Genomic DNA, 22,139 nt, shown 5'->3' with positions numbered 1-22,139 from the left:
GTGAGGAGGGGGGAGGAGAGTCCAAAAGAAAGGCAACAGATATTTAAAAAAAATAAATAAATAAAAAAAAGAAGGATGTTGGAAGAGAGAGCCAAAAATGGAAGGAGGAGGGATGTGAAAAAAAAGAGGCGGGGTGAGGAAGGTTAGTCGCTGGAGGCGGAAAATGAAAGGATGGAGGGCTAGATGGAGGGGGGCGGGGGGCGGCTGCGATCGGAGGAGGGGGTGAAGCCTGAGGGGACGTGAGAGGCCGCAGCCACCGAGCAGATGTTAGAGAATCATTTCTTCTTGCAACAATTATTCTTGAACAGCTCCTCGGCTTTGATTGACAGCTCACTTGTTACAAAACATGCCTCCACCACTGTATTCATGTGCTGCTTTAAATCATCACTAATGGAAGACAAAAGCAGCAGCCAAGCATTTGTCTGGACATCCGCTGTTTTACATTTGAAATATGGATTGTTAGATTAGATTAGAGGAGACGGCCTTTACGTATCACGGTGACTGAGATGTGTGTCTTTGTCATGTGGACAATGTGTCACGCCAAAGTCCTGTGAAAAAGCTGAGCACATGTTTGGTCCTCAACAGAGTTACTGAGGGAATGGAGCCCTTCATGAATCTCGTATTATGTTTTCTATTTTTCCATCAAAAAACATCAAATTATTACTGAGAGTTCAGCTGCTATTCATGCAAGAGGTTTGATACACTGTTATGCTAAAATCCTGATTATTTTCCATTAAGGTCGACTGTAACATCAGGAGCTGTTCATAATTGAAGAGCGTCATCATGTATAAATTATTACGATTCAAGTAGAAATGGACTAAAGAAAAGCAACAGCTTCAGAGCCAGAACATACACAAATATTGGAGTTAAAAAAAGCATCTTCCTGCCAGACGATCGTCGTGAACCATCCTCCACTTGTTGTCAATATAAAGGCATGAACCCACAGGCTCATCACGGGGCCACTGGAGCCCATGTGAGGTGAGGCGAGATGGTCCACTCTTCCCAGTGAAAGGCTAATGGGCCCACATGCAGATGAAATGGAGGTAAGTGGCGGTGGGGGGGTGGAAGACAGTGGCACCTGCTCGGCGGCCAGCAGACAGCTGCACTTTAGCTGAATGAAGGAGTCTCGTCTGCGAGCTGAACTCTCGCCACGCTGTCATCCATCATCCTCGCCGCTAATGAAGGCCACGCTGATGCGGCTCCAGCGTTCACGCCGACACAAACACGTCTTGAAGGAGACTGGTCATACCGCCGCGCCCTGAAGTGAGTCCAGGATTCAGACTCGCGAGGGTGGGACTCACGTCAAAGTGCGAGCGCTTCACGGATGATCCAAACTCTTTCCTCCTGTTTACTCACTTCTCCCTTCTGGTTTCACTTAGGTTTGCGCTAGACTGGGCTCAACAGGAAGTGAGAGGGACTCAGCAGCGTGTGTGAGCTGCCAGCATCACGAGGGGGAACCACAGCAGCAGCTTCTGAGTGAGAGCTCAACTACGTCCTTCATGGAAGTCTGAACCCACAGATTCATTCAGTACGCCATTCGGTGATCCATGAGTCATAGCAGTTTCCTGTCTAGTACATGTTGAACCAGAGGGTCAGATGGTAGCTATGTGACTCAAGGGTTAAGGCAGAGGTCAGATCCATTCACATCTCTAGGTGGAGTCTGGTCATGAGAAGGTTTCTGCCCCGGAGCTGTTGTTCAGAGTCTGGATGAGCAGAGCTTCTGCTTCTGCTTCCGCCTGCCTTCTTGATCCACACTTCTGAATGATGAGCTGAGGGGAGGAAGAGGACGTCGACTCAGTCGGGGGCGCGATAACACACCACCCGGTGGAAAGGTCGCCGTGTGAGTGTGTGTGCGGGGGGGGAGGGGCAGCCATTGCGTCAGCTCTGGCGGCGGCCCAATGAAATGAAGGAGGAGCTGCATGAGAGATGAGCTCTGGTGGGTCCGTGGCCCAGCTGCCACGTCCTGAAGAGCATCCTTCATGTGTCCCAGCTCCCAGAGGATGAATGCTACACCTCACTCTTACACGGACTTTCTCAGGTAACCCTGAGTGGCCTGTCTGGATCTGAAGGAGAAGACATGACCAACAGGGGCCTCAACAAAACTCCTCGCAATGATCACAACCACAGACGGCACTCAAAGTCACATCATCGTGCTCACTGAGAATGACCGCCTGCACACCCTCATGGTGACTGGCATTTGAATCGAATTAACAACTGAATTGAGAGCGCCGCTCGACTTGGTGACGTCATCCGTCGCTCCAGTGACCCATTATTGAATCTATCTAGAAATGGCGCCCTCTAGTGGTGAGCAGGAGCCGTCGCTCCCTGATCAGAACGTCCCGTCACAGGAGCATATATATATATATATATATATATATATATATATATATATATATATATACTTCACTATTTACTTCACCGTTTATTTAATGGTATTGTATTCAATGCCAACACTGTGGTCCGAAGCGCTCACCTGGCGGCCCACTGACTATGGCAATCAAGCTGACTGATCCGGATCGTCTGGAAGGACGCGCCGTCTCTCCGTCACGTGACGTCCCAGGCCTCGGGCAGGGGCCGCCCCGCTGTCCTCCTGGACCGCTCGCTCGTCTGTCCTGACCTGTGACCTGAGTGTTGTACAAACACGCAGGTTGACAAACACCGCCGTCTGGCAAACATTCACTCCTGACAAGTGAAAAGAATGACGATGCCAAAGATGAATCACAAACTAACGACATCCAATTCCATCACTACCTTTTCAGTGAAAGAAAATCAACCGATTGTCCCGTCGAACTAAAGCTTTGATACCGTTTTAGTGATGTAGTGATCCGGTTACTGAGGTTCTCGCTGGTAAACTAAAGGTATTTTTGGCTTTTATTCAGTCTCACGCTGATGAGCGAGCAATACAGACGTCGACCAGCAGGTGGCGGCATGACTTTGTCAAAGACTTCAGCGAGGAGCCCGGCACCAGAAGAGGAGGAGATGAGGAGACACTGCCTCACTGAAGCTCGTGTGGGAGGACCAACGAGGGAGCCCCGTCCCTCTGCTGGGGGTCCAGTCCACAGGTCAGTCCAGTGTTGATCAGATCAGGTGGAATGGAAGGACTTCCACCCCCTGCTGTGATCAAAGACGGCAGCGGCTGCTCCTGGACCGACCCGTCTGAGGGCCAAACCCAGTGACCCGGGAAACACGGCAGACAGGCGGGGAGGGGGGGACGGATGGACAGATTGAGGGACGAGCCCAGAGATTAACAGAGGAGCCCCCCCCTCCCACACGCACACACACTCGGGTCTTTGGAGAGAAGTAGCTCCTGTGGTATGTGAGAGCTCCTGGTGAGAGAACAAAACTTCACGGTAATAGACGTGTTGATGCTTCGCAGCAAGAAGGTTGCAGGTTCAAATCCTGGTCAAGAGGAACTTCAGCAGTGTTCCTCTCAACACACAGCTCTAGTTCACCAAGGACTGGCGAGTGTCGACCAGTTTTCGCCGAGCAGCTGGCAAAAACATTAGGTTTTCCTGCGCCTGCAGTGGTCAGTACCAGTACAGGACACGTGTTTTTTGTCTCATGTGTGGTGGCCATTTCTTTTACATGGCGCCATGTTTCATGTCCCTTCAGTGCTTTAAATACAGTTGGCTCTAAAATTCATTCAAAACTAAGCTAAAGTGGGAGGTGGAACGTAAAACGACAGTCACACACTTCAGTCCACCGACTCAAGTCTACTCCAACAACTACGCGCTCCACACATTCCACGTCAGATAATGAGACTGTTCTTCATTCACAAGTTCATCAGCGGCGAGATTGTGGAGCCTTTGTTTGGCTCCACAATAGGTTTACTCCAGTGGGAAATGGCTGGTGAGCTGAGGCTGTAATGGGATGCGGAGACTCATCCATGCCAGCCACCAACCATGTCAATGGCTGGCGCTCGTCCAACACATTCCTCTGAGCACCACGCGCGCGCACACACACACACACTCGACCCACTTGAACTGGAGAGGGCAACTCGAGGTCTCGCTGGAGTTACACCTGAAATAAGGAAGCGCTTGGTGTCCCAAGTCAAATGAGCGTGTTTAGTCGCTAACAAGTGGGAGCTAGCATGAGCCACCGCGCTAAATCAGACACCCCCTTCACAGTGTTCAGGAAGAGTGGGTGGTGGGCCCGAGCCAGAGTTGGTCACATGAGGCTGGACGACGTGGCTGTCGGGGCTCTTGGCTAGTTTGTTGTCAAGGCGCGACGTCTTTGAGCGAAGCTTGAGGCCAGCCTCACCCTGGCACAGACGACTGTCTGTGGGTTCGGTCTGTCCGGTCAGGGTGGGAGCTAGCATGCTAGCGTCCCAACGGCCTCAACACGCCCTGAAGGCCCTGGCGCCGACGTCCTTCCAGAGAGAAGCAGGAATGAATTTGGACTAAACCCCGCCTCACAGCATCGATGAGTAACGCCACGTTGGAATGACAGTAATCCCTCCATGATCATGGCTTACTTTACAGATGATCCACCACCTTGGAGAACATGTGTCTGTCTTGGAACAGAAACCATTATGTTCCTATTCCACTGGCTGATCTGTAGTCACTTTAGCACTAGTTGAACTCAGAAGCTCTGACCATCCTGGTCCAGGTGGCTACAGCAGAGCCCTGAAGCAGAAGAAGGCAGGGCCATCCATCCATCCTCCTGGTGACTCCACGCAGCTGGTCCAGGGAAGCGGCGAGTGGCTCCCCAGGCGTCTACGTGACGCCCATTCCAGTCCAGTCCACGAGCAGCGGGCGTGGCGTGGCACAAGCCCCCAGGCTGGTCTGCTCACTGGGAATGGTGAGAAGACCAAGACGTCTCCAGAGGAACTTTGTCATGCTTCTCTGCTCGAGCAGACCTGGGCCATGGTTCTTTCTCGTCCTTTTCCTGCTCTTTGAAACACCTTTGTGAAGAGCAGCGGGGGGGGGTCCAACTTGGCAGCGCTGCCATCAGAGTGAAGTCATGTGTTCCCTGGAGTCTGATTGGCTGGCGAGGAACTGCCTATGGGGGGTTCACACCATGGAGCAACTGGGCTACTGGAGGCTTACAGCAACACACACACACACACACACACACACACACACACACAGAGAACGCCAGTCTCCGTGGCTGATGAAGGAGCCCATTCATGCCCGCTGACAAATGACTAGTGAAGCATGAGAGTAAAGAGACCCCCCCATCCCTCCGTCCCTGTCTCTCCCCGCCATTACGGAGCGTGTGAGACTTGGGTGTGAGAGAATATCACACGGGGCCTGGAGCTGTGCAAGGATCACCATGTTTCAGACAAATGTCATGTTCACGGCACGTCAGCAGGACTTCTCAGAACCCCCGACTGGACTGAGCAGACCAGACCTGGAGCAGAGGGCCGCGGCCCATAATCTGCTTCAGTCATGCCCCGGGGTGAGGGGCTCCTTCGGCTTAGGTGCGAGGGCCACTCAGCAACTTCGGTGCTAATCACTTTTGGCCCGATCCAGACCAGACCAGGGGCATTTTACATAAAGAGATTAGCCCTGCAGAGGAAGGAGGAGGAAGCCCTCGGTCAGCAGCCGCTGCTGACCTGCATGCACTCAGCCTTTTGTTTCAGAAGAGAAGAGTGAAGCCTTGATGTTCGCGTTAGACCCCAGTGTCTCCACACAGTGGTCTGCACAGGCAGCCAACCTTCAGAACTCTTGGGTTTATGAACGACGCTTGTCTCCAGGAGGTTTTCAGCTCCAGGATTTCTTCACCGTCTCCATCCGTCTCCAGTCACACCTTCATGTCTTGCTTCATCATGAACCTCACTGGTCGTCCATCCCTCCTCCATCTCCACCGTCCCTGCTCCATATGTCCTCTGATTGACTCCTTTCTGGGCTTGTCTGTCCACCAACGACAAACCTCCGTTCTTCAGATCTTGGCCTTTAACTCTTCGAATACCTGCCGCTCTAAATACAATGGCAGCATCTCTGCCAGCCTACAGAGCTTCACTCGCTGCTTCTCTAACGTGAAACCTGGCTGAAGAGCAGGTGTCACGGCACATCTTGTCGTGAAGAGATGGAGAGGAGAAACAGGAAATAAGCTCGAGGAACTCATCCAGACTGGTCACATGACCAGCCCTGCTTCCACAGGCGGAGCAGTCATGCTCTGCTCATCCAAACAAAACCAAGCGGTTCGAGTGTGGAAGCGTCTCAGATGGGCGCGGGCCTGTTCTCCAGGAGAGGGCGCCCTGAGCGGCTACCCTGTCCTGAGCGTAATCTGCAGAGGAACAGGTGGAGGGGCACCAGCAGTCGGCCAGAGCGGCGGCCAACTGGAACAAAAGCAGGCAGGGATGCAAACACCAGACCCACCGAACAGGACGCCGTTTGTTTCCAGAAGGTTTTCAGCTCCAGGATCTGGATTTGAACCTGCAGCCCATGGCAACAGCCGCCTTTGTTGAGGCAGAAGTGGAAAAAGACAAAATAGTCTGGGATCCTTTGTAAAAGTGGTGGCACAATAGGAGCGATCCGTTTGGGTCTCAGCTTTGGTGCGAGGGTGTGAACCAGAATGGATTGTGTCGTTGAGCTTCAGTGGTGTGGGCTTGCTGCTCGCGCTCAGAAGCCATCGAATCTAGATATTCATCATAGATAGCTCACACTCCATGAGCCAGAAGACCAAGCTCTCCACTGACCTGCGTGTGTCTCCTCTCGCTCACGGTCACCTGCTTCGCAGAGACTCACTCCCAGAGAAGACGGTTGAGATGCGTCTGGTCAGGTTGTCTCCAAGTTTCCTCTCTCTGCCCGGCGGAGAGAAGGTCCTGGGGCAGACTCAGGACTTACGCCCCTCGGAAGAGATGTCCGGGCCTCTTATCTACAGCTGCTGCCTCCACCACCCAACCTCAGATCAGAGGAGAAAATGGCGGTCGCAGCTGATAATAAAGAAGTAGTTCACTCTGGATCTGTGTACTTTCATCGGTTCGTGGCAGTTATTTGCACTTCTCTGAAAGGAATTTGACTGGAAGTACTGCGAGTAGAAGTTGTTCAATAACAGCGACAAAAAAAGCAGCTGCTGAAGTAGTGGGAGTGGAAGTAGCATGGCTGGTGAAAAAGCTCTCAGCAGCAGTTCCACTTGGATTCTAAAGAGAGCCGTTACCGTGGCGATACAGAGCTGTGCGTCGCCGTGCTCTCCACCGTCGCCACGGTTACCTTCTGTAAGGCGATGAGTTCACAGAGGACACGCTGGGACAGGAATGAATGACAGCTGAAGGAGGAGCACTGGGGGTGGGGGGGAGACTTCTGCACGTTCCTCTCCCACATTTGTAAATACATGTCAGAAAACCGTGAAAGCAACTGTGCAAGTCACGACTCCCGAGGCTTGTGTGTCTGGCTGAGGGAGCTCTCTTCGGCCGGCAGCAGCACAGGAGCCTGAGCACAGGCTTGGAATGCCTGAAGTCGACGCTAAGAGACCAAAAGAGGTTTCAAAAGCAGCTCAAGGAGAATGAACTTGAGGGGGTGGAATGGAAATGCGGGGGGTCACCTGAGGTCGCCCAGTTCCCGCACACACACACACACACACACACACAGTTCACTCGTTTATTTCTATAAAAGGCTTCACAAACCTCCCTTCACACTTGGATTCTTTTGCTCAGCACACGGTTTCTTAAAGTTCAGTATCAATCATAGAAACTGATTTTTCTGCTCCAAGAAAATGCATCTCCAAGTTTTGGGACTTGTTTCATGACAAGACAAAAAAACCCTTCCCATATTTCAGGGATTCCCTTCTTTATTCATCCAGTAACTAAGAAGAAAAGATGTCTAAAATCATACATGTGTGCTGTTTGAATACCCTTCAAATGGCACAACTGGCCTTCAGGCAGACACCTGAGAAAACACCTGAGGAAGCGCGGCGAGCTAGCGTCCGCCGGCCACACACTCCGAGTAGCCACGCAGGTCCACGTGCAGGACGGCGCAGACCTGCTGCAGCTTGCAGCCGCCCCTGCAGCGCAGATCCGTGTCGTAGCTGACCATGAAGTGCCTGAAGTACGTGTCGAAGCTCTGGGACCGGGGCGACCTGAGGTCCAGGCCCAGCTGCAGCAGGCTGAGCGGCCGCAGGTCTCGCAGTCCAAAGGCCTCCGTCATGACGTACTCCAGCCTCCAGTGGGACTCTTGTCGCCGGTTGGCTTCCGTCAGATTCAGATAGAACTGCCAGATATCCTTCAGCGCAGAGAGGAAGAAAAGTTCCTTTCAGTCTCATTTCAATGCCAGAACCGGCTTTTGTCTGCAGACTGGCAGCGTGATAAATCACCCGCTGAAGAAAGCTAACGCTTCCATATTCAGCCCTTTTCTTTGGCACTTGAAAAGCACTTGCTGCCAGCACATCAGGACGGCGTTTCACTTCTCCTACCTGAACGCCGTAATCTTCAGGGTGGTACTTGTACATGCGGAGAGCGGGATTGTTGGAGTACGGCTCCAACACGTTTCTGATGGGAGTCACGGCCGGAGACACGAACAGAGAGCTCAGCGGTCGGCCTGAAAACAAAGACACCTTCAGGACGCTGCTGCAGCGCCGGGGAGAACATCGACTCGCCCTCAGGGTCCAGCAGCACCATGACGCTGTCTCGGTGGGTGTGGCCGAAAAACTGTCCGGCTATGACGTCGCTGTACTTCCTGAAGATGCCCACCAGCCTCTCGTTGTGGACCTCCCTCATGGCTGTGACGTTGTTGACGAAGGGCAGGTAGCCCAGCGGCACGTGAGCGATGATGTAAACCTGGGGCGAGGACAGTGTCCGTCACAGCCAGCCAGGACGGGGAAAGAGACGCCACCTTCTCCAGGCCGACGGCAGATCTCCGCAGGGTTTCCTCCAGCCACTGGAACTGTCCTGCAGGGTCCGTCATGTTGGCGGTCACTTTGTTAGGGCCGTAGTAGAGGATGGTGTTGAGAGAGACCACTCGCAGACCCGGTTCCACCAGCTGAGAGTAGAAGCCACCTGCAGGAGCAGAAGGCTCACACTTGTGTCTGTGGTGGAGAGGTTCAGCCATGATGAGAGCTCCACGAGCAGACGTCAGTTAGCGAGATGCGACACACGTGAAGACTGTGAGCCAGTCACTGCCATTTGCAGATGATTTGGTTCTTGTGGTTTCATCGCAGCGCGACCTTCAGCTCTCTCTGGATCGGTTTGCATCTGAGTGTGAAGTGGTTCCCATGGTTCTCGACCAGAAAAGGATGGATCGCTCTCCCCGGCTGAGGAATGAGTTGCTGCCTCAACTGGAGAAGTTTATGGATCTTGGGGTCTTGTTCTCGAATGGGGGCTGAGGGAGTTGGAGATTGGTCAGTGAATTTGCAGACCGGGGGGCGGTATCGCAGTCGCTCTACCGCACTGCTGTGTGTAAGAGAGAGCTGAGCCAAAAGGCAGAGCGGACGAACTGTGCTTTCAAGACAAGTCTCAATTCACCGTAAAAAGGTTGGTTTCTTACATGAATTTGTTGACACCCCAACATAGGATTACCTGAAGGAAATACGGATAACAATGGGAACAGATGTGTATCAGTCTGTTCTGTAGTTTCTTCTCGGTTAAATGATGAACCATTGGCCTCGGACAGCTTCCGCGCGATCGACCACTCCAGCGGTCCGCTCCCTGAACCCTCTGCAACACACCTCGTCTGCCGTCCCTGACTGCATCAGGACTCGGACGCAGGTTCAACCTCAGCCTGGTCCAAAGTCATTTGAACTATTTCCCCACACGAGTTCTTCACTGAATAAATACAAAAATCCCAGGTTTTATACTTCACTTTTGTGCCACCTCACACATCAAGCCTTGTGTTTGGTGTGGATGCTGGATTCAGGAACATACCTGAAGTCTGGAGCGAGCTCAGAGAGTCGAGCGCGACGAGTCCTTCACGTACCTTGAGCGAGCGTTCGCAGAGCGTCCGGCTGCAGCCAGGGCGCCCACAGCTGAGCAGCAGCTTTGTAGATGGCATTGGTGGACGTCGGCATCTGATCCTGGAGAACAAGTCAGGCTCAGACCATGTCGGTCTCACGTGGTTTCAGAGCATGCAGGTTCAGACCTGGGGCCAGTAGTCGTGGTTCCCCAGGGCCGGAAAGACGGGCAGGTTTGGGAAGTGCTGCCTGATGCTTTCAGTCATGTTGGCGATGACCTGGATCACCAGGTCTGTGGAGAGCTCTGCAGGTGGGACGTGTGGAGGACTGTCCCTGGCGAGTGGGACACAAGCAGGTGACGGCGTCATGACATTCTTACAGCTCACATTTCAAGGAAGTTGCTGAGCTTTAGAAAGATATATTTTGACAAGACTTGCACCATCAAGAAAACGTTTGGCTATCATGAATTCAGGTACGAAAATAACAATATAAAATGAAGATGAAAAAAGGAATTCTATTCACATGTCGTAACATACCCTCTGATAAACACTAAATCAAAGGGTCCAGAGGGTGTTTGAAAGTGATTCTTAGCGAGGCGTCTTCACAGGTTTAATGGAGGAAAATGGACGGAGAAGGGCAGAGACTGCAGCTGGCTGAGTTGCAGTGGGTCATGGAGGTCCATACAGAGGCATTAGAGCACAAAGCCCAGGGCGTCCCAGTCCAACACACCATGACAAAACAGAAGTGAAAAGGGGACGTTATCTGTAGGACACATCGTGACCGAAACTCTGAAACCACCACCTGAGTGACAGGACCGAGGTCGAGTCAGCGACACGCTTCAGCGTGACTTCATGACTCTCTACAAGTCCCAAACGTACCCGGTCCATATGATGAAGTCTCCAGCCAGGGTGAGGTTCCTCATGTGGGCGAAGGCCGACTGGATGAGAGCGTAGGGCGAGTCACAGAGGAAGTCGCCGAACATGCCAGCATGGTCAGCGGCGGCGCCTTTGGAGGAGAGGCACACCTGGGTGGGGTCTTTGGACAGGTGGTAGGAGGGATCCAGGTGCAGGTCTGTGATGTGCCAGAACCTGCCTGAAGGACCCGGAGGAAAACACAGGTCAGAGAGCAGCTCAACAGACAGAGAACAAGCTTTCTCCACAGTGGCTCTGGTTGAGGCTCCATGAGAAACAAGGCGTTTGCATGACATGTCACAGACTATGGTGCCGAGCCCAGTCCTAATTTGGCCACAAGGAAACGTCAGCCAGACACCGGTTTTTCTTGTTCATCAGGGAGTCATCGTCATGTTGTGATCGTTTTTGTTGCGCGTGCTCTCTTCTGCTCCGTGAACTCACGAATGCAGCGGACGACCTTCCCGTCACAGTCAGAGCTCAGTGGAGCACCGCTGGCGGATCCCAACAGGAAATCACAGGGTTCACCATCGCACCCAAGTTGACCACAAACCACACGGTTACCAAGAGCTCTTCTCGTCGTCTGCACACAAAGTCTCATCGGGCCAAAGCGTTCCATATTTACGCCAGAATCACGCGCGGTCGCCTGCCAAACAAACGCGCCGGGGAGCTCCGGCTCAACAGCCTGTCGGTACCGTCCTCTGGCTTCGGTCGTCACGGTACGTTTGAGCGATCATTTGAGACCGTGACGATGGAGGGGCGCCAGCAGCGCTCCTCCTCTGACTCACCTGGGCCCGGCAGGTGGCGGCGTCCGGCGGCCGCGGCCCGCCAGGGCGCCGCGGCACAGAGCAATAACAGCGCGAGACGCGGGCACATGGCTGCTCGTCAGCGCGTCCGCACTGTGTCATGTGTCAGCCGAACTTTGACGACACGCAGAAGCTGACCACGAAGGGCCGCGCGCCGACAGAAACAGGAAGTGACGCTGGTCACGTGACGCCGAGCGGCCGAGGCGGACTTTGAAACGCGACATTTTAATCAGCTCATATCTATTTTCCGTCAGTGATCCCCATATAATATTTTCAGTCCTTCATGGCCAAAACTCGACATTAATAAAATTTTAGTAATATTCTTGTCAATATTAAACAAAAGCAATGGTTTAAAAATATTAGGTCCAAAATAGAATAAATATTTTTTTCCATTTCTGCTTTGTATTTTCACATGTTCTAACTGTGTTTTAAACAGATACCTAAAAGCTATGGTGTAATCGTGAGTTTGTCTTTGTCTATCGGACGTGAACTGGAGGAAAAGTGGTGTAATTTACGACGACAACAGATGTGGGGAGCCTATTGAAGCCACTGTGGCCTCATGAAAGGACGCCCTTTGGGTTTCTCTCCTCGGCTGAAAGGTCAGATGTCAAAGTTCAGGCTCGGCAGGCCTCACCGTCAAGAGAGACCCGTTATGGGAAATAAATCTGGGCGCAGACAAGGCTTGTTCTCCGTGTTTTATTTCTTGTTTCACAATCCGTCCGTCACGGCGGAATTGTTTCTCATATAAAAAAAAAAATCTTACAAAACAGCCGAGCACATGTGGAGGAGGATGAAGTGCAAAGAGAAGCAGACAGTTAATAATTATGAGGGAGTCAACACTTCATGGCCGCCGGAGGGCTGCGGGCGCTCATGCCTTCTCGTAGGTGCGGACGGCGTGGATGTCCTCGAAGGTCAGGTTCTGCAGGGGAGACGCCACATTAGCTCAGGCGCCATGTTATGACCCGCTCCGCAAGAATTTGCCTCATTTTTTGTGAAATATTTGAAACAAGCCAGATGGCCAGGTTAAGCATGTGATTTTGAGTTGGGATTAAGCACAAAAATCAAAACAGAGGGTGGACTTGCCACGCCCACTACTCTGAAAACACCGTAAAATTGTATTTCCAAACGCCACGCCCTTTTGTAGGAGTTTCGGAGGAGAATTTTTTTTGTCAGTGAAGGGAAGTTTCTCAATAAGTTTGAAAAGGTGGAATGGTGAAAAAAGCTGAAACCAATGAGAAGGAACAGAATAAAATGACAATACATTTAAACGTTACATCTCCAAAGTAACAGAGATTAAAAAAAAAAACAAGTGGATTGCAGAGGAATATAAAACTTTATGAATTTTTTTTTTCCATCTTGATTTATTTTTTAATGTCGCGTATTGCCAACATTTTGTTCTGTGAGCTGTCAGAACAAAAACACGTAAAAGGATCTTAAAAAGTGAATAAATAACCATTGTGTTGCGACATCATCTTTCAGCGTGAGCTGAGAGCGTTTCGCTTCTCCTGTGGCTGTGTCTGTGCGTGTCGTCAGTGTGACCGACTTCCTCTCACCATGACCATCTTTCCATCCTTGATTTCCCTCACGAACTTGGTCTCCTTGCCGTCCCACTTCTGGACATGGACCAGCTTGTCCCCGTCCATGGACACTGTGGACTGCAGGAGGCAGGTGTGTGAGAGACGTCCCAAACATCTCCAGGGATTGACCGGCTCAACCTACTTTGCAGTTCCTGTCGTCTGCGGTGGTCTCGTCGAACTCCTCGCCCAGTTTGAAGGAGATCTCTGTGTTCTTGAAAGTGCTCTGGGTGCGGATGACCACCTTGTCTCCCTCCTGGCTGATGATGACCGTGGGCTTGGTCACATTGCCCACCTGCCTGGTGGCGAAGCCCACGCCTGAGAGGAGACATCAGTTCACTTGCTGGCTCGCTTCATTGGCTGCAGAGGGAGAACTCACCCAGAGCTTTCATGTAGTCGTCGAAGTTCTCACTGTCGACCAGTTTCCAGGTGGCACAGAAGGCGTCGACCATGGTGGCGCGTTGTTGTGGTTGTCCTCACGGGCAAAGTAAGGTCCAGAGCACTGAGAGTGAGCAGCAGCTTCTGCAAGTTTCCTCCTCGACACTCCTTCTTTTGGCCCTTCTTATTATCCTGCCAGCAGGTGGGCGGTGCCACCGCCCGGATTGGCTCAGGAGATGTGGTCCGGGCCGGCATTGGGCCTCTAAATTGGGTCACGCTCTTTGCAAAGTTAGGGGAGTAAGAAGAAGGGGGTAGATTAGCTCGTTTGTGAGGCTGATGATGTAATGGTGCGAGGCTTCAGTCCAACAAGTTTTAGATCCGTTTTCTCCTTCCCTCTCTGCAAAGCATTGCACGTCTACACACACGGGGCACACGGCTTGCCGATATAAACCTGCGAACACAGTGTCGGCGTGATCTTCAAGCTCAACCTCTGCAGGTCGGTGCAGTCAGAGATGAAGGGCCGTGGCCAGCACCTCTCTCCAGAGAGCAGACTGTGGTCGCTGCCAGTGAAAAAGGAAGTGGGTGCAGGGTAAAACCCAAGTGTTCTGACTTCCATGTTCAGAGACAAAGGAGGAGGAATTCAAGCAAAGCCCTCAGTTTAGAAGTCGAGTTCCCGCCGACTGGTTTCCCGCTCGCCAGGAGAGTATCGGGTCATCGCTCCACCTCTGCTCTGGACTGTGGGAGGAAACCAGAGTGCCGAGAGGAACCTACACAAGCAACGGGAGAAGTAACAACTTCACAGAGACAGACTCACTTCTAAACCCAGAGACGGCTGCAGCACTGACTGCTGCTCCACCGCGCTACCCTGAAGAGGAACTGCAACTGCACACAGCGAACACACACTGAAGACGTCGCATCTTCATGATGCAAAAACACCATTTATTACATTGTTTGTTTTGTTTTCATTTCTAGAAAGAGGGAAGCGTCCACTTGTCAGAGGTGGAAGTTCTGAGGGGGCCAGAACTGGGTGCATCAGGAGAGAGGTACGGAGACATAGCCAGGGGCGCCAGATGAACCGTGAGGTTCCTGAGGGATGAAGGTGAAGGAGCCAACCACATTCACCAGAGGTTCTGCCGAGTCTCACTTGGATCCGATTCATGAAAATCCAACCTCACCAAGCCACAGTCCCGTGAGTTCCTGCCCCGGCCGTCTGGACCAGTCCAGTGGAGCAGAATCAGTGTGTTTGACAGCTCTTTGTCCACGACGGCTTTCACACCCGCCTCCCTGCAAACTCCAATTTCTTCCTGCTCAGCACACACACTAATTGTCCCGGCGCTTGTGAGTCCGTCAGACAAAGACTCGAGTGTGTAGTCCAGCTTGCAGTGCGGTGGACTACACGGTCCTCGGCCCTGACCTTCGTGAGCATCAACCTTCTACAGGGAACTCAGCCATTACATTATGACCAGCGCCACAGTTCTGCGTGGACTTGCCTCTCCAAACACAGGCACTGAACACACAGGCAGCAGGGACACACACACACACACACACACACTTGTGTCCCCAGCCTCTCCCCCTAAACACATGGCTCACCTGAACCAGGACTCTGGACCAGACTGGAACCCAGTCAGAATCACCCAGGTATTCTGAAGTTTTCATCCTCAAACTGAGGCTTAAACTAGTGGGGTCCAGTCAGGTCGTCCCTGTGAAGGCATTCTGTCTTGTCAAAAACAGGTCCCCACAAGGCAGGGTAAACAAGAACACTCATGCACGACATGGCCTTGAGTTTCTGACCTGCAGGGGGCGCTAACCTGCGCAATGAGCTGACCTTTACCGTTGGTGTGTGGCGCCATCTTTCGGTAACATGCTTGAATTGTTTTATACACTCGATGACGTCACCTATCAGCGAACCCCGCAGAAATAGGATTGAAATCAACGGAACGCCTGAGAAACGCTGTGAATTAGAAGGAAAGCCTGACCTGATCCAACACACAGTTGTCTACTCATCCCAGAGGCCGTTTGACCGGCCGCATAAACAACATGTTGTTCATCTGTAAAAAAAAAAAAAAAAAAAAAAAAATTCACACGTTTTATTTTGGACTAAAAAGTTCGTTTTATTTTGACGCTGATCTTTTCTCTGTCAACTGGAATAGAATCTCAGTGGAGGCCAAAATAGATCTGTCAGTCGGTCTTCAAGCAGCCAGCCCTCCCTCCGCCTCCGACCTCTGTCCCAAAGACACAGAACCACAATCTGGAGGTTATTTTAGGACTCAGAACACTGCAGGCTGTGGATGGATCTGGACCCAGATCAGAGGTCCTCAGCCCATCACCCTTGACTCCATGGCATTCACATGAGCCTCATAATGCAGTGGAGAAATAAGCCTGATCTCATCAGATGCAGTAATACTCAACTATTACATCCACGTATGTTCAGCATTGCACTTATTGTCCAGTGACATGACCCTTTCTGACAGCGCCATTTCAGACTCTGTATTTCGAAGCTCTATTGACATGATGTTGCAGGTAGTTTCAGTTGTCTTTCTCACATGGATGCATGTTGAGTCACTCCTGAGAAGCAGTGCGCGGTGATTTGGTCACATAACTGCCGTGAAAGAGGAGGCATATTCCAAATATTTCAGTTTGTTGGGGTGAACGTCATTTCAAGGCAGAGCTGCATATCCTTTTTTGGAGGTCAAAATCAAGTTTTATTGATCGCAGACAAATGAGACGGATGCCACCCTTCACGGAGAAGACGCTTCTAATGTGCAACACTTGTCAGCTTTGGCGTGTCAGTCTTCAGCCTCTCAGAACCACCGTGTTGAACGTGCTGTTGACCTACTGTACAACAAGTGTCGGCCAGGAGGATTACTGGCACAGGCTGCTCACCAGGCTCTGATGTCTCCTCATGAAGAGCAGCTTCATTTCTAATGGCTGGGGCTGCTGTGGGAGGCCGTCGCTCCCAGTCAGTATCTCCAGGCCAGGAATGTCCAGGACGACACCCCCGGGAGCTGGAAAGAGCCACTTAACATTCCCGGTGATGATCTGTAACCCGACAACCACACATGGACACAAACACTGATGCTGACTCTGGGGACAACAGTATTGCCAGGATGTAGCCAACGTTCCAAAACACAGCGCAGAGGAGGAAGAAGAGGAGCTGCGTCATTTAACACGTGGATTCTTCAATGTTACGCCACTCATCATAAACTCAACGTGAAGTGCAGAAACTAGTTTCAAAGATTGGGAACAGGTTGTGGACGCTTTCTCATTGGTCTAATTTGACACATAGAATTTCAAAATACATTTTTGATTAACATGATTTACTGCAGTTCATCATCTATATCTTGGATTTCCTTCACATTCATTCCTTCATAGTTTCACTGAAAAGTGCCTCGATCCTATTGTTTGATCCAGAGATGTTGATTTTAGTTTTTTTCCTTTATCTTTTATCTTGCGCCAACACTTTTTTGTGTCATTTGTCCAGAGCTAAAATGAGTTGACACTTCTTCCATCCTAAACCAATTGAAACAAAGCAACATGAAAAAGGTTAAAAAGCAAAACAAAACATTTTTTCCTCTCTCCAGATAATCTGTTCCATAAATAGGAATGAAACGTTTGCTGTACATCGCTTCAGTCATGTCTTCTCAACCCTCTATGAGTGGACTACACCATTGTTTTTGAATGGCTCCTGTTCTTTCACGGCGGTCAGGCCAAGTAGAAATGTTGACTTCACAACCCAAATGAGATCGCATTTGGGTTGTTTAGTGTGAGTCCGTGTGTTTGGGTTGAGTTTATTTTTATATACGGAAGACTACAACGAAGCACGTTTAGAGCAGCACAAAGTCAACTGTTTCCAGAATGATCATTTCTAAATAATAACAAGTTAATCAGGGAAGGGAGGATACATGATTGTGAACTGATCATATGGGTTGAGCTGTTGCCGTTTTTACTCATGAAGAGGCTCGGTTCTTCGTCAAACACAATGAAGTCTGGTCGAACCGTTTGAGACGATGGAATTTTCCAACGACAATAATTCGGTTTGTAGTCAAAGATAATGCTTCATTCTTTAGGACAACCATGCTGTCGATGTTTCTTTTTTTTTTTTTTTTAATACAAGCTGCATGTGAGAATGTATCCGAACGAACTGCGGGGTTCGAGATATGAGCTCATGCGGCTGGATTCGATGACGTCACCGGTGGGCGGGGCTATTCAAATGAGGAGGAAGAAAGGCAGCGCGGAGGCGCGCGCTCTCTCATCATCACCATCGTCTCCTCCAGCCTCCTCTTCCTCATCACCTGCGAGGTCCGTCCGCAGCTGCACCGACATGGCTTCCGAGTGTCCCCGGTGCGACAGGCCGGTGTACTTCGGTAAGACCAGACGCTGACTCCGGCGGAGTTTCCGCTCCTCTCGGATCAAAGGTCCAACTCTCAGACCTTCAGGATGCCGCGCGATACTTCTCTGCAGGTGCACGTGAAGACCTCTAAGTTGACAAGGAGATTTCAACTAGCTTTTGAAAAAACACTTATGATAAAGAGCGCCGTTTCTTCTGTTGCTGCTGAGTCGACGATGACTTGTGAAGTATTTAACAAAATGGCGGACCAAAGAGCAGTTTTTTGTCACTCAGAAGTAAATAGCCCCTATTTGACTGTGGGTCGTGGTTTGCCATGTAAGTGTATTCCAGACGAGCCTGAAGCTTGTGTTGTGAGGTGGGGTGGTGATGCTCCTGGCTGCTGTGGTCTCTGCTCCTCTTCTGACTGTTGACAAGCCGCTGCCGTTTCACAAGCAAACATTTCTGTTTTCTTTCCCTTTGCTCCTTAAAATGAGTCACAGACGCCCTGAACGAGTCGCCGGCGAGTCGCGTACGACCTGTGCAAGTTGGACGGCTGTGTTGTAAATTCATTGATTCAAAATAGACAGAATGAGAATGGAGGTTGTTGTGAACACTTGTACACTGTCCAACGCTGTTTTGAAACGCTAGATTTCAGTTTGGCTTGCTCAAGTGTGGTGTGAAAGGCTTGTGCACACTTTTGACCTTTTGGGTCGCGATGGTCCTCAGCCATGTCTCCTCTCACTGCGAAGCGAGCGAGGATGTCATGAGTCGTCCACTTAGGAAGCTGACCGCTGTGTTCACACTGCAGGGTTTCATTCAGATTTTCTTACAAGTCTCCAGTGATACATGGACCCGGTGCACACACGACGACGGACGTGGCACACAGCGAGCATGTGCGGGCTTGTAAACAAGGACGCTAGCGGTGGAGCGTCGCGCCAGTGTAACGTATTTATCTGAAGGAAGTTAAGAGCCAGGTCCTTTACAGAGAAGCGCGTGGGCCGGACTGGCAGCCAACAGAGGTGGGATTCTGATGGGAGCTGCTTGACTGACACGTCAGTCCGTTCTCTACCTCACAACTGTTGCACCCTTCTTGCGAGTCAATCATGTGGAGGTGTGAACGTGGGGGTGGGAACGAGCCCAAGTCCGTGTCCGTTCATTGAAACGTGGAACAGGAGATCCCGTCACGGTGACACGCCCTCGCTGGCCGTCACCACGCCTGCGTCATGGACAGCTCCTCCTGCGCCACGTATCAGGCCGCCGGGCGACCGTTGAGCCTCAACAGGAAGTGTCATGTCTAATCTGTGCAGCGTCACCCGAGAGGATGAACAGATGTCCCTCTGTAAACGCCTGCATGAGTGGAAATGCTCAAAAAGCAGAAAAGAATTACATTTTCAACAGTAAACCAATGATTCATGATGGGTGAAATGAAATAAATGTAGGTAGACATCATGTTTTTTTCTGGCTGTTTTTGGCAAGCAGCAGTTGAAACAGACGTCAGGAAAGTACATGAATAATAAATCGGTGTTAACGTTAGGAAATGCAGTAAATGCAGCTGCATAAATAGTGATGATAAAAATAATAAAATGGATTTTATTATGCGTCGTAACAGACAAAATAGAGCTATTTCGGAGTGTTACATTTTAAAGGAATGTCTGGTCGTTGAGCAAGACATGTAAACACAAAAGAGATAGAAATAAATATATAGGAAAAATAGATTTGAAATGAATGAAAATACAATGCTATGAAGTGGAACATGGAAGAGTTGAAATCCTCATGTGAAAGACCAACCCCAAATGATGGATCCCTTCTGTGGTTGGATTTTAACGCGACTGCTTTGTGGCGTTGCAGCTGAGAAAGTGTCGTCTCTCGGGAAGGACTGGCACAAGTTCTGCCTGAAATGTGAGCGGTGCAGCAAGACCCTGAATCCTGGGGGCCATGCCGAGGCAAGTGCGCTCTGCAGGCAGCGTGTTTGAGGCTGAAGGTGGACGAGTTGAGCAGGAGAGCCTCCTAGTGGTGGAGCGCGCTGCAATGAGTCTGTTCTGATGTGCTGTCTGTGTGCCGCAGCACGACGGGAAGCCGTACTGCCACAAGCCGTGCTACGCCGCCCTCTTCGGACCTAAAGGTTCTCCCTCCCGCCCTCTGTCTCACCCGGGGGTGTGGACACCAACAGCTTTGACTTGTGACATTTCAGGGGTGAACATCGGGGGGGCCGGCTCCTACGTCTACCACGCTCCTGCCAACGAGGCCCCGGCTGCAGTTTCCATGGAAACCAAGGAGGAAGAGAAGCCAGCCCCCGCACGCGGCCCAGTGAAGGGTGAGAGAACACCAGCTGTCCAATCACAGCGAGGCAAGTAAGGCTGCAGCTGATCAGGAAGCTGATGGCGGTCACACGGAGTCACGGCAGGAAGTGGTCAGAGACGTGGTGAGGAGGGTGTGTGATGCCCTGAAACACACGTGTCCAGAGCCAAACTCCTTCACTGTCAGTCGCAGGACACACACACACACACACACGCTGGCAACATCAGACCTCTCTGCAGCCCACACCTCCTTCAGGTCCACACACACACCGAGCCGTGTTTTTATCTTTGGTGGGGACCCCTCCCGGCCGTCTCCTGACCTCTCTCCCCAAAGCCAACCCTCCAAAACACATGGCTCGCCTGAGCCAGCACCCTGGAGCGAACCAAAGCCCAGTTAGGATCAAAGATAGGATTATAAGAGCTGTCAATGCTCACGCACGCCTAAGCAGGTAGAACCCAACAGCGTCACTCCCAAACCAAACACTTTTCTGTTCAGTCACACGCAGGCAGAGTCACATGACAACACTGACGCTCATGCTCAAGCAAGGAACTGCAGAACTACATAACACACGGAATGAAACAGATTCAAATTCAAAGCATGAAAAGTAGGCGCTGAGCTGCTGCCACAGCCACATTCCTCCAGGGAAACGCACAGCTACTCACTCAGCGTCCACTGCTGCTGGTCTCTGAGAACCGTGTGGAACCGTGTGGTGATGGCGGCGGGTCAGGCGAGTCTCCTGACCTGGACCTCCTCATTCTCTCCCTGCAGCTGCCAGCTTCTCCTCCTTCTCTGGAGGCCCCAACATCTGCCCCCGCTGCAACAAGACCGTGTACTTCGGTGAGTCTGCTCAGTCTCCTGGCCTGTCTTCGCCCGTCTGACTGACCCCCGTGGTTGCCGTGGTAACTGTTGCAGCCGAGAAGGTGTCGTCTCTGGGGAAGAACTGGCACCGACCGTGTCTGCGCTGCGACAGGTGCGGCAAGACGCTGGCTGCTGGCAGCCACGCTGAGGTGAGACACGCAGACACACACGTCTGTATCTCTGCCCTTGTGGGGACCCCTGCTGGCCAACAATAAATAAATACATTTTGTTTGAAGCCTCAAATTGAGGCTTGGACTTGGACACATGTCCCCACAAAGGCATAAGGTCCCCACATGGAGGTGTTTTGTCAACAGTTGGCCCCCACAAGAGACACACACAGTGGCACGGGGTCAAAGGTCAGTTCAAGTCATTTGTTACAGCAGAGTTGTTTTTGTTGTGTTGCAGCATGACGGACAGCCGTACTGTCACAAACCCTGCTACGCTTTTCTGTTCGGGCCCAAAGGTTTGACAGAAGACACACACACACCCACACACACGCACGCTCATCTGCTGCTGGTGAACTCTTCATGTCACGTCCGATTGTGCAACAGTGAAGTGTGATTGTGCGGCAGGTGTGAACACCGGCGGCGTGGGCAGCTACATCTACGACGAGCCCGAAGCCCAGGACTGAACCGTCCTGGAGATCTGCCTCCCGTCACCACGGCGACCGCAGCCCTGTTGCGTTGATGTTTCCTCCACTTCTGCCTCCGAGCTCCATGCTGCCAAATAACCAGCTTTGTCTACGTTGACCTGCCGTTCATTTCCTGTGGCAGTGATAGTTCATAACTTGATTTGTATTGACAGACAGTGAGAGCAACACTGAGGGTAATGACTGTTGTAGTGATGAACTAAGTCATGCTTTGATTAGGTTTATTATCTCTCATGAAATCTTGCTTTCTATTAATAATCCGGTCGCACAGCCAGCAAGATGTATCATCACATTATGACCACCTGCCTGGAACTCTTGCGCTGCCAAAACCGAGACTTCGCGTAGGACAAGCCACGTGGTCATAATGTTTTGGCTGACTGTTGCTCGCACCTGTGCTTCCTCTAGAGACTTAGTCATGAATGTGTGGCCGTCCTGCTGTACAGGACCGGTCAACAGATAGGAGTCATCTTCAGTGCTGAAGCTGGATGAAAGCAAATAAATCTGCTGAGACAT

General features: G+C 51.3%; 3 protein-coding genes across 6 annotated transcripts; 1 reads left to right on the top strand and 2 right to left on the bottom strand.

Moving 5' to 3' along the window:
- Positions 1–7,241: 7,241 nt before the first annotated feature.
- smpdl3a (sphingomyelin phosphodiesterase acid like 3A) lies at positions 7,242–11,688 on the bottom strand. 3 transcript variants are annotated; one of them, XM_053880884.1, is made up of 8 exons: positions 11,525–11,688; positions 10,707–10,920; positions 10,017–10,161; positions 9,855–9,951; positions 8,775–8,938; positions 8,539–8,719; positions 8,356–8,480; positions 7,244–8,165 (listed from the first exon to the last, which is right to left on the bottom strand). In XM_053880884.1, the coding sequence occupies exons 1-8, from the start codon at positions 11,610–11,612 to the stop codon at positions 7,863–7,865; spliced, it is 1,317 nt and encodes a 438-aa protein (XP_053736859.1). In that variant the 5' UTR covers positions 11,613–11,688; the 3' UTR covers positions 7,244–7,862. The 3 variants fall into 3 exon arrangements, with proteins under 3 accessions (XP_053736858.1, XP_053736860.1, XP_053736859.1); XM_053880883.1 differs by lacking the exon at positions 11,525–11,688 and having other exon boundaries at positions 7,242–8,165; positions 10,707–11,501; XM_053880885.1 differs by lacking the exon at positions 11,525–11,688 and having other exon boundaries at positions 7,243–8,165; positions 10,365–10,848.
- Positions 11,689–12,224: 536 nt separating this feature from the next.
- fabp7b (fatty acid binding protein 7, brain, b) lies at positions 12,225–13,657 on the bottom strand. The gene is made up of 4 exons (XM_053880674.1): positions 13,496–13,657; positions 13,262–13,434; positions 13,096–13,197; positions 12,225–12,461 (listed from the first exon to the last, which is right to left on the bottom strand). The coding sequence occupies exons 1-4, from the start codon at positions 13,566–13,568 to the stop codon at positions 12,411–12,413; spliced, it is 399 nt and encodes a 132-aa protein (XP_053736649.1). The 5' UTR covers positions 13,569–13,657; the 3' UTR covers positions 12,225–12,410.
- Positions 13,658–17,714: 4,057 nt separating this feature from the next.
- On the top strand, positions 17,715–22,138 carry LOC128768172 (cysteine-rich protein 2-like). 2 transcript variants are annotated; one of them, XM_053880847.1, is made up of 8 exons: positions 17,715–17,858; positions 19,670–19,764; positions 19,886–19,943; positions 20,013–20,135; positions 20,888–20,956; positions 21,032–21,126; positions 21,383–21,440; positions 21,550–22,138. In XM_053880847.1, exons 1-8 carry the CDS (start codon positions 17,816–17,818, stop codon positions 21,606–21,608), a joined length of 600 nt encoding a protein of 199 aa, XP_053736822.1. In that variant the 5' UTR covers positions 17,715–17,815; the 3' UTR covers positions 21,609–22,138. The 2 variants fall into 2 exon arrangements, with proteins under 2 accessions (XP_053736822.1, XP_053736823.1); XM_053880848.1 differs by lacking the exon at positions 19,670–19,764 and having other exon boundaries at positions 17,718–17,858.
- The last annotated feature ends 1 nt before the right edge of the window (position 22,139 follows it).

This window comes from Synchiropus splendidus, chromosome 12 (genome assembly GCF_027744825.2).
Source record: "Synchiropus splendidus isolate RoL2022-P1 chromosome 12, RoL_Sspl_1.0, whole genome shotgun sequence".
Taxonomy (NCBI): Eukaryota; Metazoa; Chordata; class Actinopteri; order Syngnathiformes; family Callionymidae; genus Synchiropus; species Synchiropus splendidus.
Note: the sequence above shows the minus strand (reverse complement) of the source record. Positions and strands in the feature narration are given on the sequence as shown.

Excerpts from the sequence above, each read along its gene's own strand:
- smpdl3a (XM_053880883.1), bottom strand. The coding sequence starts at position 11,035 with ATGTCATGCAAACGCCTTGTTTCTCATGGAGCCTCAACCAGAGCCACT. Across the intron at positions 10,162-10,706 it reads GACTTCATCATATGGACCGG|GGACAGTCCTCCACACGTCC; the intron begins GTACGTTTGGGA and ends CCCACTCGCCAG. Across the intron at positions 8,939-9,854 it reads TCTGCGAACGCTCGCTCAAG|GTGGCTTCTACTCTCAGCTG; the intron begins GTACGTGAAGGA and ends CTGCTCCTGCAG.
- fabp7b (XM_053880674.1), bottom strand. The coding sequence starts at position 13,568 with ATGGTCGACGCCTTCTGTGCCACCTGGAAACTGGTCGACAGTGAGAAC. Across the intron at positions 13,435-13,495 it reads CGACTACATGAAAGCTCTGG|GCGTGGGCTTCGCCACCAGG; the intron begins GTGAGTTCTCCC and ends GTCTCCTCTCAG. Across the intron at positions 13,198-13,261 it reads CAGACGACAGGAACTGCAAA|TCCACAGTGTCCATGGACGG; the intron begins GTAGGTTGAGCC and ends TGCCTCCTGCAG.
- LOC128768172 (XM_053880847.1), top strand. The coding sequence starts at position 17,816 with ATGGCTTCCGAGTGTCCCCGGTGCGACAGGCCGGTGTACTTCG. Across the intron at positions 17,859-19,669 it reads CGACAGGCCGGTGTACTTCG|CTGAGAAAGTGTCGTCTCTC; the intron begins GTAAGACCAGAC and ends GTGGCGTTGCAG. Across the intron at positions 19,944-20,012 it reads CGCCCTCTTCGGACCTAAAG|GGGTGAACATCGGGGGGGCC; the intron begins GTTCTCCCTCCC and ends GTGACATTTCAG.